At 34.3% G+C, this 16,368-nt stretch overlaps 1 protein-coding gene and 1 pseudogene across 2 annotated transcripts; both read right to left on the bottom strand.

Moving 5' to 3' along the window:
• Positions 1-2,464: 2,464 nt before the first annotated feature.
• On the bottom strand, positions 2,465-5,679 carry LOC145111615 (serine/threonine-protein kinase D6PKL1-like). Of its 2 annotated transcripts, XM_079047879.1 has the most exons (5): positions 5,423-5,679; positions 5,281-5,312; positions 5,067-5,187; positions 3,624-4,500; positions 2,465-3,544 (listed from the first exon to the last, which is right to left on the bottom strand). In XM_079047879.1, exons 4-5 carry the CDS (start codon positions 4,427-4,429, stop codon positions 2,656-2,658), a joined length of 1,695 nt encoding a protein of 564 aa, XP_078904005.1. In that variant the 5' UTR covers positions 4,430-4,500; positions 5,067-5,187; positions 5,281-5,312; positions 5,423-5,679; the 3' UTR covers positions 2,465-2,655. The 2 variants fall into 2 exon arrangements, with proteins under 2 accessions (XP_078904005.1, XP_078904004.1); XM_079047878.1 differs by lacking the exons at positions 5,067-5,187; positions 5,281-5,312.
• A 5,895-nt stretch (positions 5,680-11,574) lies between these two features.
• Positions 11,575-14,009, bottom strand: LOC145110955 (uncharacterized; annotated as a pseudogene).
• Between the last annotated feature and the right edge of the window lie 2,359 nt (positions 14,010-16,368).

The following is a 16,368-nucleotide window of genomic DNA, read 5'->3' as shown; positions in this document are numbered from 1 at the left end:
TTAATTAAAAAATTTACTGCATTTTTGTTTTATAAAATATTAGTTATATACATATTTGTTGCATTGTTCCGTACAAACATATGAATGTATGGGCATCATTTCTTTATCTTGCCCTGGGTATGGAAACCAACAGATCGGATATATATATATATATATATATATATATATATATATATATATATATATATATATATATATATATATATTGAAAAAAAAAATGAAAAAGTACTGGAAACAACAATATCAAATTTTCAAGTAATATATAATTTAGAAAAAAAAAATGAATTGTTTTTTCTTTTCTCTTTTTCTTTTTTCTTTTTTTTTCTTTTTTGAAAAATTATGGAGAAAATATCCAATCAAACTTGTTTTTTTTATCTTTTTATTTATCTTATAAAGGTTTTGTGAAAACTAAAAAATTTCTACAAACAAACCGCATCCTTAATATCTATTTATTAAAGATTTCAAGGGAAATTTGTACGTGGTTAGAAAGGCCACAATTAAATATTAATCATGAATTCATACCACATAAACTAGCCTCAACACATGTATAGCAGGTATAATATATAGTTTTTTTTTTCATACAAACGTCCTATATATGACCATGCTCTTTGTAACATACATAAGACATCGGCTTAATTACGTTGAACCTGTATATCATTTTATTATTTGATAATTTGTGACACCCGCTTACATCGCTTATAGGCAAGTCATATGACTAGACATCTACACATCAAAATGCTTGTTGGAATCACTAAAATATATAGTTAAGAGATAGGAACTAGCAAATCAAGATTGATATCTCTCTTTAATGGTATGCAAGATTTCATTAGCAGAAACCGGTCGTTGAGGTGGAGGATGTGGATGACGTAGGCAATCAATAAGCCGTCTTATAAAGTTACGGAAACGGCGACAACAGAAACACAACCCAATTTGACCAAAAACCCCTGTAAACACCGCCGCTAGTGCTGAGGATGGCTCCATAAATATATGTATACTACTTCTTCCCCACACACAAAAAAAAAAATCTTCAATATGAATTACTTTCCAAATACTGTAAAATGGAGAGGTATTGATGCGTCGTATCGTTATTTGTAGGTTATCATCTATATTTAAAATAAATAAATAAATAAATAAAAATGTAACAGTTGCAATTATGTTATGTGAGTTTGTAACCTATTGGAATTAAATTCATGAAAACTGAAATATTAATTATTTTTCATCATGCTATATATTATATAAAAGAAAAAAATATATACATAAGATTAAGGCCAAATAGCTCGGTTGTAATATGGACTTAAGCAATTCAAATTGAACACTAAAACTAAATGTCGTAATTCGTAAAAGCATCAACATTTAATAGGGTCTAGTATGATTGGGTCTTTTTCGGCCGAAGCCAATACCATTAAGCATAGTCAAACTGATGATTTTAAGTTTTTAAACCATATTCACAATTCACAAATCACAAGGGAAGGGAGAGTTGTTTTTCTATAATATAAAATGCGCGAACGAACTTTATGAATATTGCACTTATATAGTTTCTGATTGCAAATAAATCTATGTGTTTGTTAAAACATAAAAAAGAGAATTAAAGTAGTATAATATGAAATTTTAAACTCATTTATAATTTCGTTACAGTCAAATAAAAAATTACATAAAATCATTAATTCGGTTAATTTTAGTGATTTTTATTTTTTAATTTCAAAGGATACAACAGTTTAGTTAACTAGCAAAGATAAGTATTGTTGATAAAATATAATTAAATAAAAAAGTACAAAAAGTATTTGATGGTTGGATTGGATCTCAAGGCCGACATATTGGATAACTAAAGACAATAATTCTTGTAGTTTTTCATAAAATCAAGTAGCATCATTTCCAATCCACACGTCACAATCTACAAAGTGCCAACTACACCAATCTCAAAATTAAATCTAATCCATCTCACCATAAATTAACATAGAGATGAAAAAACGGATAGGTAGAGGTAGACAATTTCAGTAACGAATGAAAATATTTAATTTTTTATTTTTTATAAATAATTAATAAGTAAGTCTTAGAAACCTAAATTACTAATAAATAAACCAGCTTCTATGAAATATTATAATCAACTCATTTGAAGGTATTGTATAATAAGTTTTCAGATTACCAATTAAACCTAATGCAGATAAAATATAACAAAATAGAGTCAACTTTAGGTGTAAGCTGACACTATTTTCGTCAGAAAGAAAAAGTCTAGGCCGAATTTTTATTCAGTCAAAATCAAACACCAAGGCATGGCGTGATAAGATTACCAAAAAGAATCTAATTCCACAAATAAAATCAAAATAATTGAGAAAAGGATGAGCGACTCTGTTAGGATGCAATACCCGAGGGACTACCATAGTGATAGTGTATCAGTGTATCTATCTATAACATGTATATATTATTATTTCTTGAGTTGATATACCAACAACACTAACAGTAACACTAGTCACAAAAATATCGTCTTTTTTTTCAATAAAACAGAATTGCAACTGTTTGTTCTTTGTTGTTCACATTGATACACCGAATAAACATCAATCAAACAATGGCCGACTACTCAACGGCCTCACTTACTTCAGAGCTCCGGGAACTCTTATCTTCCCAATCCCATCAAAAAAAAAAAAAAAAAAAAAAACATCAAAAGAAATCAAACTCAAGATAATTATCCGACCCCTTTTTCTCGGGTGCAACCGCAATGGTATTGGTGGCAGCCTTTTTCTCGGCGGAATTCACGACCACCGGCGGCGAAGGAATCTCAACCGGTCTGGGAATCTCCGGCGGACTGGCACATCGAATCAAGGCCCAATTAACACCTTCAAAGAAGGGATGTTGTTTGATCTCCGTGGCTCCTCTTTTATAAGCCAATCTGTGTTGTGGTTCTTTCACCAACAAACCTCTGATTAAATCCCGAGCCGAAAAACTAACCACGGGTGACTCCGGAAACCTCAACGGCTGACCCACCACGTTCATCAATGTGGCTCGGTTCCCAGACCCTTTAAACGGGGTCTTCCCAAACAGAAGCTCGTACAAGAAGATCCCGAGTGTCCACCAGTCAACCGCACTCCCATGCCCTTCGTTCTTTATGATCTCGGGAGCCAAATACTCGTGGGTCCCCACAAACGACATTGACCGGGCCCCCGTGGGCTCCGCCATCAGCTCCGGTAACGGTGTCACTTGGTGTCTGATCTCCGGTTTGGCCTTTGATGATTTCTTCTTGGACTTGCTCATAAAAAGTCTAGGCGAGAAACACGACGTGGGGACCACACAGGAGGGTTGGATACAAGAAGTGGGCTCGATACATGCGGGTTGAACACAATAACCGGAGTTCCTTCGAAGGGGTTCGTTGTCTAAAGACGCCGATTTGACAAGTGTCGGGCTCACGGAGCATCGAAGGGAAAGGTCAAAATCGGAAAGCATTATGTGTCCGTCTTCCCTGACCAGAACATTTTCCGGCTTCAAGTCCCGGTAGATTATCCCCAGCATGTGTAGGTACTCCATAGCAAGGAGTATTTCCGCAACATAAAACCTACAATAAAAATTTTATAATCTCAACACCAAACAATCGTAGAATCAGAAGAAAAAATAAAAGACATATTACAACATACTTTACAGCTTGTTCACAAAATCGCTTCCCGGGTTGCCTTTGTCTCAGAGTGTGCAAATCGCCACCTGGACAAAACTCCATAACAAGACAAGAGAATTTATCGGTCTCAAAATGAGTATACAGAGTTGGAAGAAAGGGATGATCCAGAGACTGTAGAATCTCCCTTTCTGTCTGTGCGCGTAACAATTTCTTACGGCTTTCAAGGGACACTTTATCCATAACCTTCATGGCAAAATAAGATTTAGTACCACTAAGTTCAGACAGATAAACACTGCCAATATCACCACACCCCAATCTCTTCAACAATCTAAAATGGCTCAGACCCAAAACCCCGTCTTTTGATCTAACGGCCTGGATCGCTTCCCATCTTGAATCGTTTGATTTATGCGGTTTGCTCACACTGCTGCTTAAACCGCTACAACTGCTTTCATCACTTACATCGGTGCTTGTGCTTCCTCTACACATACTGCTCTTACCACTCTCAACAAGATCCATCCTTTCATTCATTTTACTACTCCCACTTGTTATTGTAATACTGCTAACTCCATCACTTAATTTACCAGATACCGAGCTGTTTTTTGAAGTTCCTTGACCTGATAAACTCTTTTCTGGATCGAATGTATCTTCAGTGTCTATTTTATCACCTAAAGATTTCTGGTTTGACTTTTTAGACTCTATTTCCATTTTTTCGGTTGATTTTGTTGGAGTTGCAGGCTCTAAGTTGCTAGTTTTTGTGGCATCATCGTCACATGTGCTTTCTACCATTAGTTTACTGCCAACTATTTTGGTAATAGATCTCGAATCCATTTAAGAAACTGCAAATTTCTTTTGATCAATCAAAACTCAAAACCAGAGTAGCATCTCCGACTCAGGAAAGCCTGCACAGAAAAGTAATTGTAATAACCATTCAAAACAAGCTTTAACTAAAACTTGATGTTCATGGAAGAAAGTTGCAAATTCGCAAACAAATCAAGAAATTTCATTTTTAACTTCAACAAACTACTAATGGATATCATAGAAACAATTTGCACACGAAAAATCAAGAAAATACAATTGGAAATCAAACTAGGGCATCACTATCGAGAAACAAATCAACAAAGTTACAAAATCATAAACAAATCAGGAAAGTTACAAAATATTAAGAAAACCCAGATCACACCAAAATCAGAAAATCCCATTACAAGCTTAAGGAACTACAAATGAAATTCAAGATTATGCCAGTGAAATTTAGGCAACAGATCACACACCAAAATCGATATCAACAAACAAATCTGGAAAGTTACAAAATATTAATAAAACCCAGTTACAAGTTCGAGAAACTATTATTAATGGAAAAAAAAAAAAAATAGGGCAGTAAAAACTGTAGAAATGATTTGCACACCGAAATCACTATATCTGAGATCAAGCTTTATGTTATTCTACAAACTCAAATTAGAAATTTTACCTCAAATACAAGAGTAAGCTTTCATTGGTGTCTCTGAAACCAATTAATTTATCAAGAAACCAATAACTGGATTTCGAAAACGATGTGATGAAATCAACATCTTGCACATAGCAATCAAAGTCTACGACAAGATAAGAAGAGACCCATGAAGAAAAAAAAAGGTAAAAAGTAAAAGGGTATATGAAAAGCAGACAGATCTTGAAAATAGACCCACCTCTCTTCCATTAAAATCTTTACCAAAGAACCCTAATCCAAAAACCAACCAAGAACACATGAAAAGCAAAACCCACTTGCATTAACAATCAGATGAGCATTTATGAAAAGTAAAAAAGAAAAGTAACCATAAAAAAACGAACCTGAAGGTCTGCAAAGATCAGAACTTTAGGGTTTCTGTTCAGCCCTTAATCAACAATCGACTTACAGTTCTGAATAGTTGAAGTGGGAGATATATAATGGAGGGAAGGAAGAAGGGAGTGAGCTCTCTCTTCCAAAATTGTGGTGGAGGAGAATACAGAGAAAAGGGGGAAGAAAATGGAGTTGGGTCTTTGTGTAATGGAGGAGAGAGAAGGAGAATTTGAGGAATCGAGGGTAAAGTTAAAGTTTTGCCACGTTCTTGGTATTATTATATTGATCTCAAAGAAAGAAAACATATGGGGCTTCTTTGGTTCCAACCTGTACATCATGGTTTTAGCTTTTAAGGCAACTCAGAAATTTTCTTTTCTTGTCTTGCCTAAATAAAAAAGTGTGGTAGTTTTTTTTTTCTTTTATGTGAATTGTTTTTTGATGAAAAAGCCTGCTTTTAGATTAGAAACTGGTGTTATAAACGAGTTCGAACAAGTTCGTGATTGACTTTACCTACGACTTTTAAACTATAAACTTAAGCTCGATTTTATAGCTTGGTAAGCTTTTTAATAACGACGATTTATTAGACAATGAGATGACCTTTATATTAATTTGAACTAGATTTTGTTTCAATCATTATATAAGAATCGAGATTTGTTTGTATACTCTATATATTTGTGTTATATGTTTCAATCATTGTATAAGAATGGAGATTTGTTTGAACCTAATATGGTTTCAAAGAAACCCCAAATATTCATCCAACCTAGGGGTGAGCAAAAACCGAACCGATAAAAGAAAAACCGCAATAAACCGTAACCGGAAAACCGAAACCGACGCAAAAACCGATGGTGCGGATTTTATTTTTTTGAAAAACCGAATTTATTGGTGCGGTGCGATTTTTTATCTTGAAACCAGACCACCAAAACCAAACAGCACCGCAAGTTTATTAACAATAAAATAAATCACTAATTTATATTATACAATTATACATATTATTTAAAAAACTAATAAATTCTAATTTATACATATATTATATATTGAATTTGACGGTAATTAGTAATTAGCTATTAGGTTTACTATGTGAGTTTTTCACTTTGTGTTTATGACTTAATGATTATGTGTAAAGTATAAATACTATGTGGGCTACAACTTGCAAGCTTGTAACTTCTAAGCACAAATTGAATAAATAAATGAGTTTGGGAATATGGGTTGCAAATGAAGTGATCAAGTAAACAACATAAAAAAACTCAAAATTACAGCTTCTAAATGTGAAGAAACGAAATAACAACATGTGATACAATCATAAATCTTCACATGAACACCACGGTTAAAAAAATCGTACCGATGAACATAAAAAGTCGCTCCATATCTTTGACTCGGTTTAAAACCGACACTGAACCGGTACAAACCGAAACCGCACTCAAAAACCGCAAAACCGAACCATTGAAAAACCGCACCCAACGGTTTCTAGAATTCAAAAACCGCACCTTGCGGTTTGCGGTTTGGTTTGGGCCTAAAATCGCACCAAACCGCATCATGCTCACCCCTAATCCAACCTCTTCCCTTAGCTTTTTTTGTTCTAATTTTTTTTCTTTACCCTTCTATCGCCTACACTGCAAACAACACATGTGATGCCTCGACTAACATGGCCATCGAGTCAATGACACATCTGCCTCTAAACATTATTCGTTTCATCTCATTTTATATGTGTCCAACCTCCGGACCTTCATTCTAATCGCTCTAGAGATTGAGATAAAGTCCAATATGTATCTTAGAGAATCTTTCCGCCTCCATGCCCTGACATACCAAGTGTTGGTATGTATTATACTTCAAGATATGTGTCGGTATAATGCCCTATGACAACATTTGATGCAATTGTGTTATAATGGATATACGATACCATATCAACCGATCTCCACACAATCTCGTAACATGTCGCTTCTCAATAGGATGCATTGGGGTCGTCTCAAAGTCATTTTTAAAGATAATAAGAGTTTGAAAACGATTCATCTACAACATTGGATCTTATGCTCCAAATAGGTGTTTATTGTATTCACATCAAATGCTTTGATAATTTATGTTACTTACGAATCAACAATTTGCTTCAACTGCATATTGAAATTGCCAGAACTCAAGGAATCAAGATAATAACAAGTATCCGATTTCATGTCTAGTACACCCAATAATCAATGTCTTCTACAAAAACCACAAACAAAATTAAGTCAAATAACATAATTGCAGTTATTTTCAAAATAAAATGTCAAAATCAAACCCGGGATTGTAGGGCATAAAGATGATGCCATTGCCCTTTCTACTAGACAACCGATCTGCTAAACCTCTGCTTGCATCGTCAATATTCTTAGATTTCCCTTTACGCGTACTTGGCGAGATCAATGTCGGGTTCACAAAGCAAATTCCATGATCTCTTTCTGGGGGGCCATACTTCATTTTGTTAAACAACACCATGTTATCATACAAACACTAAATTCATTAAACAAATTTTGTTTTAAGACACAATGTTATTTAAATTAAATTTCTTGCACTTACATCATATAAGACATAATGACAGCACCAGTCAGCTCATCCATTGTAAGAACCGCTTCAAAATCATCCCAAGTTAAGTACGTGTAACTATCGTACCCAAAAAGATCGTTCTCACTCTACACTTTTATAGAATCAACCTTTGTAACTTGTCCATCAGCCATCATTGCAGTCATTTTCAAAATACTACTCTTCTCAATCCTTATCCTTGTCTTCATTTGTGCTCTGGTCCACCTTCATTGCAAAGTTACATTTTGTTTCTCCTTCTTTTTAATCTTCTTTTCTATTCCATTCCCTTCTTCCATATCATCCCCTTCTTCCACGTCACATGGTTCTTTTTGTCCATCAACCATTTTTCCTGTCCCTTTTTCTTTCTTATTACTTCCTATTTCTTCTTTTAAAGGTGTTGTACCTTCATTCACTGGTGTTGCATCTTTCTTCACTGGTGTTGCATGTTTTTTCATAGGTTTCGCCACCACTTTTCCCTACAAAAATTATCAAAAATACAGAATGAAACAGGAATCATTTACTGAAGCTGAAAAAGAACTCAAAAAATAAGAAAACCAAGGGCAAATCTGTGAAAACTTTGTAAGTTTTAAATCTATGAAAATTACCAGGTCAGAGCATCGAATAACTAAGTGTCTTGGCCAACTTAGTATGTGTCCCAATGCATCTTTGACCTTCACAATGAACTCCTCTTCAAGTGGAATGAGTATTAAAGCTTCTCCTTGTAAAATTGTTTCCATCATAACTTGAATGTTTTCATCTATTACATATACGTAAAAAATAATTAAGATCTAATCGTCTAAAAAATGAAAATATATAAATAGTAATAATGCAAATATTTTTCCAAATACCCGATGCACTATACTTCATTATGGTTCCTTTAGCGACTACATTTGCAGCAAATTCAACCGCAAGAAGACATGAATTATCCTACCAAAATATAGTATATATGTTAGTTTGTAGAAAAAGAAAATACTTTAAATATATTGTTCATAATTGTCTTCAAGGACTTACAAGTGATTCATCCCGTGGTTCTTTTTCAACATCTTCAATGACGCCCCCTACTTGGCAACTTGCGGCTTCAAAAACATTAAGTACACCTCTTTTTAGTTTCTCCAAGTCATCTTCAATTTTGTTGATTCGTTTATCCACCCTCTCGTTCTCAATCTCCAAGTAATACTTAACATTCTTGGGTAAATAAAAGTATTGTTGTGGCGTTATAAATTTACCCATCCCTCGTACATGCCCACGTTGTTCCTGAGTACCCAAGGCCTCTGTAAGCACATCATGTGTTCCACATGTAACCTCTCCAAAGCTTCCCGATTTCTGTAGCTCATCCTGTAAAAAAAATGGGACAAATGTTAGAAAAAAAATGGGACAAATGTTATTTTTTTATATATTTGGCATTCAATGAAACTTACAATTTTATCAACAATTATCTTGACACCTGATTCGTATCCTCCTGTCTTCAACTCTCTTGCTTTTTTCCACAACAGTGTCCTATCAATCTCCTATTCCGTCTTGCCGGTTTCTTGCATCTAAATTATCAAGAATAACAAAGTCAATTAACGTAAATATATACAAATAAAATAATCAATACTTAGTGGGAATCATACAATGTCATTAATGAGTCCGACATATCCTTTTCTGCTCAAACGATGATTGTATTTATGATGTGCACGGGTATTTTTAGCTTTCGTACTTTTCTCCTGCATTAGAAACATTAAAATTGTAACTACAAACTTTTAACTTTCCACTTTTTTGTAATTCTATGGGATACAAATGCATATAAGAAAAGTTAACAAACCTCCCACTTTTTTGTAACTCTATGGGATACAAAAACTTTCCAGTCTTCTTTCTTTATAAACGGATAATCTTTCAGAGGTTTGAATAGATTTGCCTTGAGATCTTTACTTCGGTTCTTAATGAACTTGGCATATAGATAATGTTTGAAGTTTCTCCACTTCTTCCCGATCGATTGGAGAGTTTGCTTCCGGCTCTTTGGGTCAACTACAAACTTTTCCTAAAACATAAAAAAGGGGGTTGTCCATAACCAGGGACAAAAACAGATATGAACAGGGACAAAAACGGATCTGAACATGGACAAAAATATATCTGGACAAGGACAAAAACAGGTACAAAAACAGAAACAGTGGATAATATAACTTGGTTCAAAACCAAGGACAAAAACAAGGACAAAAACAGATCTGAACAAAGGTAATAACAGGAAGAAAGAGAGACTTACCAAAACATATTGCCATAACCCTTCCCTTACTTCATCACTAACTTCCAACCAAGACTCATAGGTTATGGGAACCATTGTTCTTGCAACCAAACCCTCAAAAGTAGATAGTTTTGTGGCTTCCTTTCCAACCGGGACACCTTTTTTTATTGTAAGTTACTACAAGTTTCACTTTATTAGCTTTTTCCTTTGTTGTCGGACCTCTTTGTTTGGAGTCCTCATCGTGATCAGAAGCTGAATCTGATTTCATGTCACAAAGACACAACCTGTTTCAACAAGATTCAAATAAAATTAAGTACATTGTTATTTGTTGCAGTTGGAAAAAAATTAATCACATTCAAAATATGAAATAAAAACATACCAAAAACTTTATTATTCTGCAAAAAAATATTTAAACTAATATGCCCTCGCCATCCGGGCACGTACACAAAAAATCATCATCAAGGTCTAATAAAGCGGAGTCTTGTGTTAAATCAAAGTAGCATCAAATTCCAACATATCATTAGTTTTACCATTTGATCCATACTTGTACATCCTATGTGGTGTGAATCCAACAACATGCAAATTCTCATCTTGTTGATCTTGAACATAAAAAACTTGTTTGGCTTGACTAGCTAATACGAAGGATTCAGACTTCTGACCAAGCCTATCAAAGTTAACTACCGTGAATCCTAAATCATCATTTTTTACTCCACGACTATCAACCCAATCACACATGAATACAGGAATAGTAAACATGCGGTAATCAAGATCCCATATCTCCTTTATACGACCGAAGTAAGTAACAACACCATACATAGGATTGGAGTCTTTTGCACTAGCAATCTGCATAGTATGTGCAACTAAAGATACTCCACTACATTGAGTTGTTCTAGACTCATCTCGAGATGTTGTACGAAAATGATACTCATTTATGGCAAAACCGCTATATTTACTAACAGCAAAATTAGGCCCTTTGGCCAACCAACGAACATCATCACAAATATCTTCCCCGTTAGCCAAACGTTTTCCAACCTATTAGAAAAATATCTAATTAATGTAATTCAAAAAAAATAATTAAAAATATTGTAATTCTAACAATCTTATTTTAAAATTAAACCTCTTTCTTAAACCAACTAATAAATGTCCGACTATGTTGGCTCTGCAACCATGTACTCTTACGAGCGTGATGGGGGTTGAGATCCTTCAATTCCAACATATGTTGCCTGAAGTGTATTACAAGTTAGAAGAATGTTTTATATGATAGATAATGGTATAAGAGTATACAGTTTCACGTAATTGTTACTCTATATACGGTTCCACAACAGTCGTGTTTCGTAATACATAAAGATGAGCTTGATCAAGTAACTAAGCATCTACAAGATTGATTGTAGCCTTTTATAAAGGCTTGTCGCTGCGGATTCTTTCATCAACACGTTCATGAGGATTTCCAATTGATTTCATGTTTTTTAAGTAGTCTGAACAAAATTCTAAGGCCTCCTCCGCCACATAACACTCTGCAATGCAACCCTCGGGTCGATGATGATTTCTTACATACCCTTTAAGTGTTTTCATGTATCTCTCAAATGGATACATCCACCTAAAATGAACCGGGCCACACAACCTCACCTCTCTAACTAAATGCACCATCAAGTGAGTCATGACATCGAAAAATACAGGAGGAAAGTACTTCTCTAACAAACATAATGTTAATACGATCTCACTTTGCAACTTGCCTAACTTACTAACATCAACAACTTTACTACACAACTCATTGAAAAAACGACACAGGCTTGGGGATTGTTCTTCGCACCTTCACATCTAACACCCCTTTGATTGCAAAAGGGAGAAGTTGTTGCATTAGTACATGACAATCATTAGACTTCAAACCATTCATCTTTGAAACATCATCCGACATGAGATTCTTGAAACTAGAGCAATACCCATGAGGAACTTTTATGTTAGACAAGGTATCATAAAATAGATGTTTCTCTGCGGAATTCAATGTGTACTTGGCAGGCGGAAGCCAATGTCGATCCCCTTTTGGTTGAGGTCGTAATTCAGTCTTAATGCCCAACGTTTCAAGATCTTGTCGTGCTTTTAATCCATCCTTCATCTTGTGAGGCAAATTCAACGTTGTCCCATAAAGACTCTCGGTCACATTTTTTCTATGTGCATGAGATCTAGCTGATGGTGAACAGGCAACTTCTTCCAATATTCAAGTTCAAAAAAATCGACTTTTTATGCCAAAATTTAGATCTCTCGTCGATACTTTCGTTTTTCTTCTTTGACTTTTCCTTCTTTGGCGTTTCCTTCTTTGACGCTCCCTTCTTTGAATTTATCTTCTTTAACTTTATCTTCTTTGATCCTACCTTCTTTGACTTTATCTTCTTACCCCATGTAGTCTCAAATCCCGCCATATAGTCATAAATATATTCACCTGATGATGGTTATGGCATAAAATCGTACTCATGTTGATTGTTGAAATGTTTTTTTTTACGAAAAGGATGTTGAAGTGGTAGGAATCTTCTATGCCCAAGGAAGCATACTTTTTTGGACTTTGGCAAGCATTGTGAACAAGTATTTTTTGAACATATTGGACAACCATAATAACCTTTGGTAACACACCCTGAAAGATTACCATATGCGGGAAAGTAACTTATAGTCCAAAGTAATATTGCTCTTAGATTGAAGTATTCTTTCTTATAAGAATCAAAAGTCTCGACGCCAGTTTACCACAAGAGTTTTAGATCTTCTATCAATGGTGCCAAGTAGACATCAATATTGTTACCAGGTTGGTTTGTCCCGGATATCAACAAAGTCAACATCATGAATTTTCTTGACATACACAAATAAGGGGGTAGATTATATGTTATTAGGATAACCGGCCAACAATTATGCTTGGAACTTAATCACTTGCGAGGATTGATACCATCAGCAGACAAGGCTAATCTAAGATTTCGTTTTTCTTGTCCGAATTCTTTCCACGTGTTATCAACAAGCTTCCAAGAAGGGGTATCGCGAGGATGAGTAAGCTTCCCATTATTGACCCGACCTTGTGCATGCCAAGTTAAGTCATGTGCAATTTGTGGTATTGAAAACATTCTTCTAAATCTAAGGATGATAAGAAAATACCACAAAACTTTTGAAGGTACGTTTTTGGTATTCTTCTTCCAACGAGAAGTGCCACAAGTTGGACATTGAGAAGCATCTTTATGTTCTTTCCAGAATAGAACAAAATCATTTTCACATGCATGAATCTTCTCATATTGTAGACCTACTCCTTTTAGCAACTTCTTGGACTCATATATCGAGCTAGGTATGGTATTGTTTGATGGTAAGATATCTTTTAGGACAGACAACAAAGCATCAAAACTAGCATCAGACCATCCAAACTAACCCTTCAAATGTTGGAATTTCAATAATCCACTAAGTGCATTATACTTTGACCCTACATAAAGTGGCTTATCACATTCTTCAAGAAGTGATTTCAATGAATCAGGTTCTTCGTCTACATATTTGAAGGCATCATGTAGCATATCCTTTATATAAATAGCATCAGGAGGAATGAAATTGTTAGGGCATCTAGAATCACTCTTGGGTTGTTTTTCTCCATGGAAAGACCAAATCTTATAATTTTCATCGAAGCCGTGGGTAAACAAATGATAACGGACATTGTTAATTGAGTGGTGACACAAATTGATGCAATTTACACAAGGGCATGGAATAACATCTAACTTTGGATTATTACTTTGTGCAAACTCTAGAAAAGCATTCACACCTTCATCATATGCATTTGATAATCTACTAGAGGAAATCCATGATTTATCCATTAAACATTTGTTTCCAACCTACATACTTATTTATCATTTAAAGCAACAATGATTACGCATGTATAGGGACAAAAACTGTGCAAAAACAAAACTGTACAGGGACAAAAAAACTGTACAGGGGCCAAAACTGTACAGGGGCCAATCTTGACAAAAAAAACTGTTCAGGGGCCAATCAGATGTCAAATACATGTTGGTTTAATGTTAATATATTATACTTTTTTTATCCTCTTGAAGTTGGTTTTATCAATCAAGCCCAATTTCTCCCAGTCTTTGAACAACCTTGGAGTGGTCTACACAGTTCAGGTAAATATAATCTCTCAGTATCTAACAATATTTGATATTCTTCTTTTTTTAATTGTTTTTATATTTTAATCATATTACTTTAGGGTAAAATGGATGTTGCTGCTAGCATGAATAGTATGCAGAAGCTTACAATAACTTAGGGGTTCTTTACAGAGATGTTGGACAATTTTTTGACTATTTGTTGACTATTTGTTGCAGAATCGATTCTTGCAATGAACTACATTAATGAAGGAATGGATGAAAAACTGTTTGAAGCTCACAGGTTCTTGTAACTCCAATTCTAACCCATTTCATGTCAAGGGTATTTTTGTAATTTTTTGGTTATATGAGAAATACAATAGCCTTTATAAAACTTTATATTTGTATTTGTTGTACATGTACAGGCTGATGCAAAAACTATGAAATTCAGAGACAGGGTTTTGAAAATAGGGACAAAAACAAGTAAATGAAATTTTTTGTCCTTATGTAACTATGTTATAATAATTAAATAACATCAATATTTAGTAGTGTTTTTAGAATGTTTTTTCATGGTTGTATTGGCCATTATTTGTTATGTTTTTTTCCTGACTTTTTAACATATTTAATCGATATAAATGATCAAATTAAAGCAAAAAAGGATGAGAAAGTACTAACAAGCCAAAACTGTACAGGGGCCAAAACTGATGCAGGGACCAAAACTGTATAGGAACAAAACTGATGCAGGGACCAAAACTGTACAGGGATAAAACTGATGCAGGGACCAAAACTGTGCAAATACAAAACTGTATAGGGTATCAATTACTTTTTCAGCATCCAAGTATTTTTTATTTATTTATTTATTTAGTAAATTACTTTTTCAGCATGTTATTAGTATAATTCACTATTTTCTTTTTATTGTAGTTCAGGATTGCATGTTATTATGATAAAGCATGACTTTGGAGTACCAAAATATGCAAACAAATTGAGTGGGTGTTGGGTTTAATTCTGATTTTTAGTCAAAGGAGGTGAGTGGTTCAAAGCATACCATTTTATTAGGGGTAGTTTAGTCTTTTGTTTAGAGAAGCTAACCTGTGTGCAAAAATCAATGTTCTGGGTGAACCAAGAAGAGAAGTTAACTTGTGTGGTGAAACTAACTAACGTGAACAGATAGGTCTATGTGATATTGCAAGGTATTTCATTTCATCTTCAATGTTATTATCTAATTTTTCTTCAATAATTGAAGAATTTACATGAAAACTTGAGTTACATTGTGCAAGGGTATGAATTATCCTCATCACCATAAACCTCAAGCTATAATACACAGGGATTTGACCCCAAGGTATATATGTACTACTGTATGCATTCATTGTTGTTAAGAAAAACAAGGGAGATCAAAATCAAATAATGGGTCAAGATTCTTTTTTCAAGTTTTAGACTTTCGAAATGAAATGATGATTTCTTCATATTTTAGAAATGTATTGCAAGATGAAGCTGGGCGTCTTAAAGTGGCAGACTTTGGGTTGAGCAAAATTGCACAGGAGAAAGATGTTTATGGTTACAAAATGACTGGAGGAACTGGATCATGTATGAAAATCTACCACTTTTGTTACAATAATAGCAATAATAAAGTTTCATGAAATCTTATTGATTTCATGATCTTCTTTTTTAGATCAGTATATGGCTCCTGAAGTATATCGGCGAGAATCTTATGGCAAGAGTGTTGATGTTTTCTCGTTTGCTTTGATTATTCATGAAGTAAGTTCTAGTGATCACTTCTCATATATGTTTTGACTTTTATGGTCAAATTAATCAATCTTTGAATTCAAGATTTGGTTTGACTTTTTGTTACTTGAACCTCATTTTAGACATATTTTAGACATATTTCCAGCTTGCATATCTTCCAAAAAGAGGGTAGTATCGTCATTTTGACTGGTATGCCCCTGAACGTCATTTTAGACATATTTTAGACATATTTCCAGGTGAGGCTATCAACTTGTCGCAACTGGTATGCCCCTGAACCTCATTTTAGACATATTTCCGGGGCTATTATCGTTATTTTGACTCATTTTGCAGAACCTCATAAATCTAGTTGGCTCCA

The sequence above is a fragment of the Lactuca virosa genome, chromosome 5, assembly GCF_052849685.1.
Source record: "Lactuca virosa cultivar CGN04683 chromosome 5, Lactuca_virosa_CGN04683_v6, whole genome shotgun sequence".
Taxonomy (NCBI): Eukaryota; Viridiplantae; Streptophyta; class Magnoliopsida; order Asterales; family Asteraceae; genus Lactuca; species Lactuca virosa.
The sequence above is the reverse complement of the archived record's forward strand: the minus strand, read 5'-3'. Positions and strand labels throughout refer to the sequence as shown.

What these genes read in the sequence shown, in the direction of transcription:
- LOC145111615 (XM_079047879.1), bottom strand. Translation starts at nt 4,429, where the DNA reads ATGGATTCGAGATCTATTACCAAAATAGTTGGCAGTAAACTAATGGTA. An exon ending in TTTTGTGAACAAGCTGTAAA is followed by an intron (nt 3,545 to 3,623) that starts GTATGTTGTAAT and finishes TTTTTATTGTAG; the next exon opens with GTTTTATGTTGCGGAAATAC.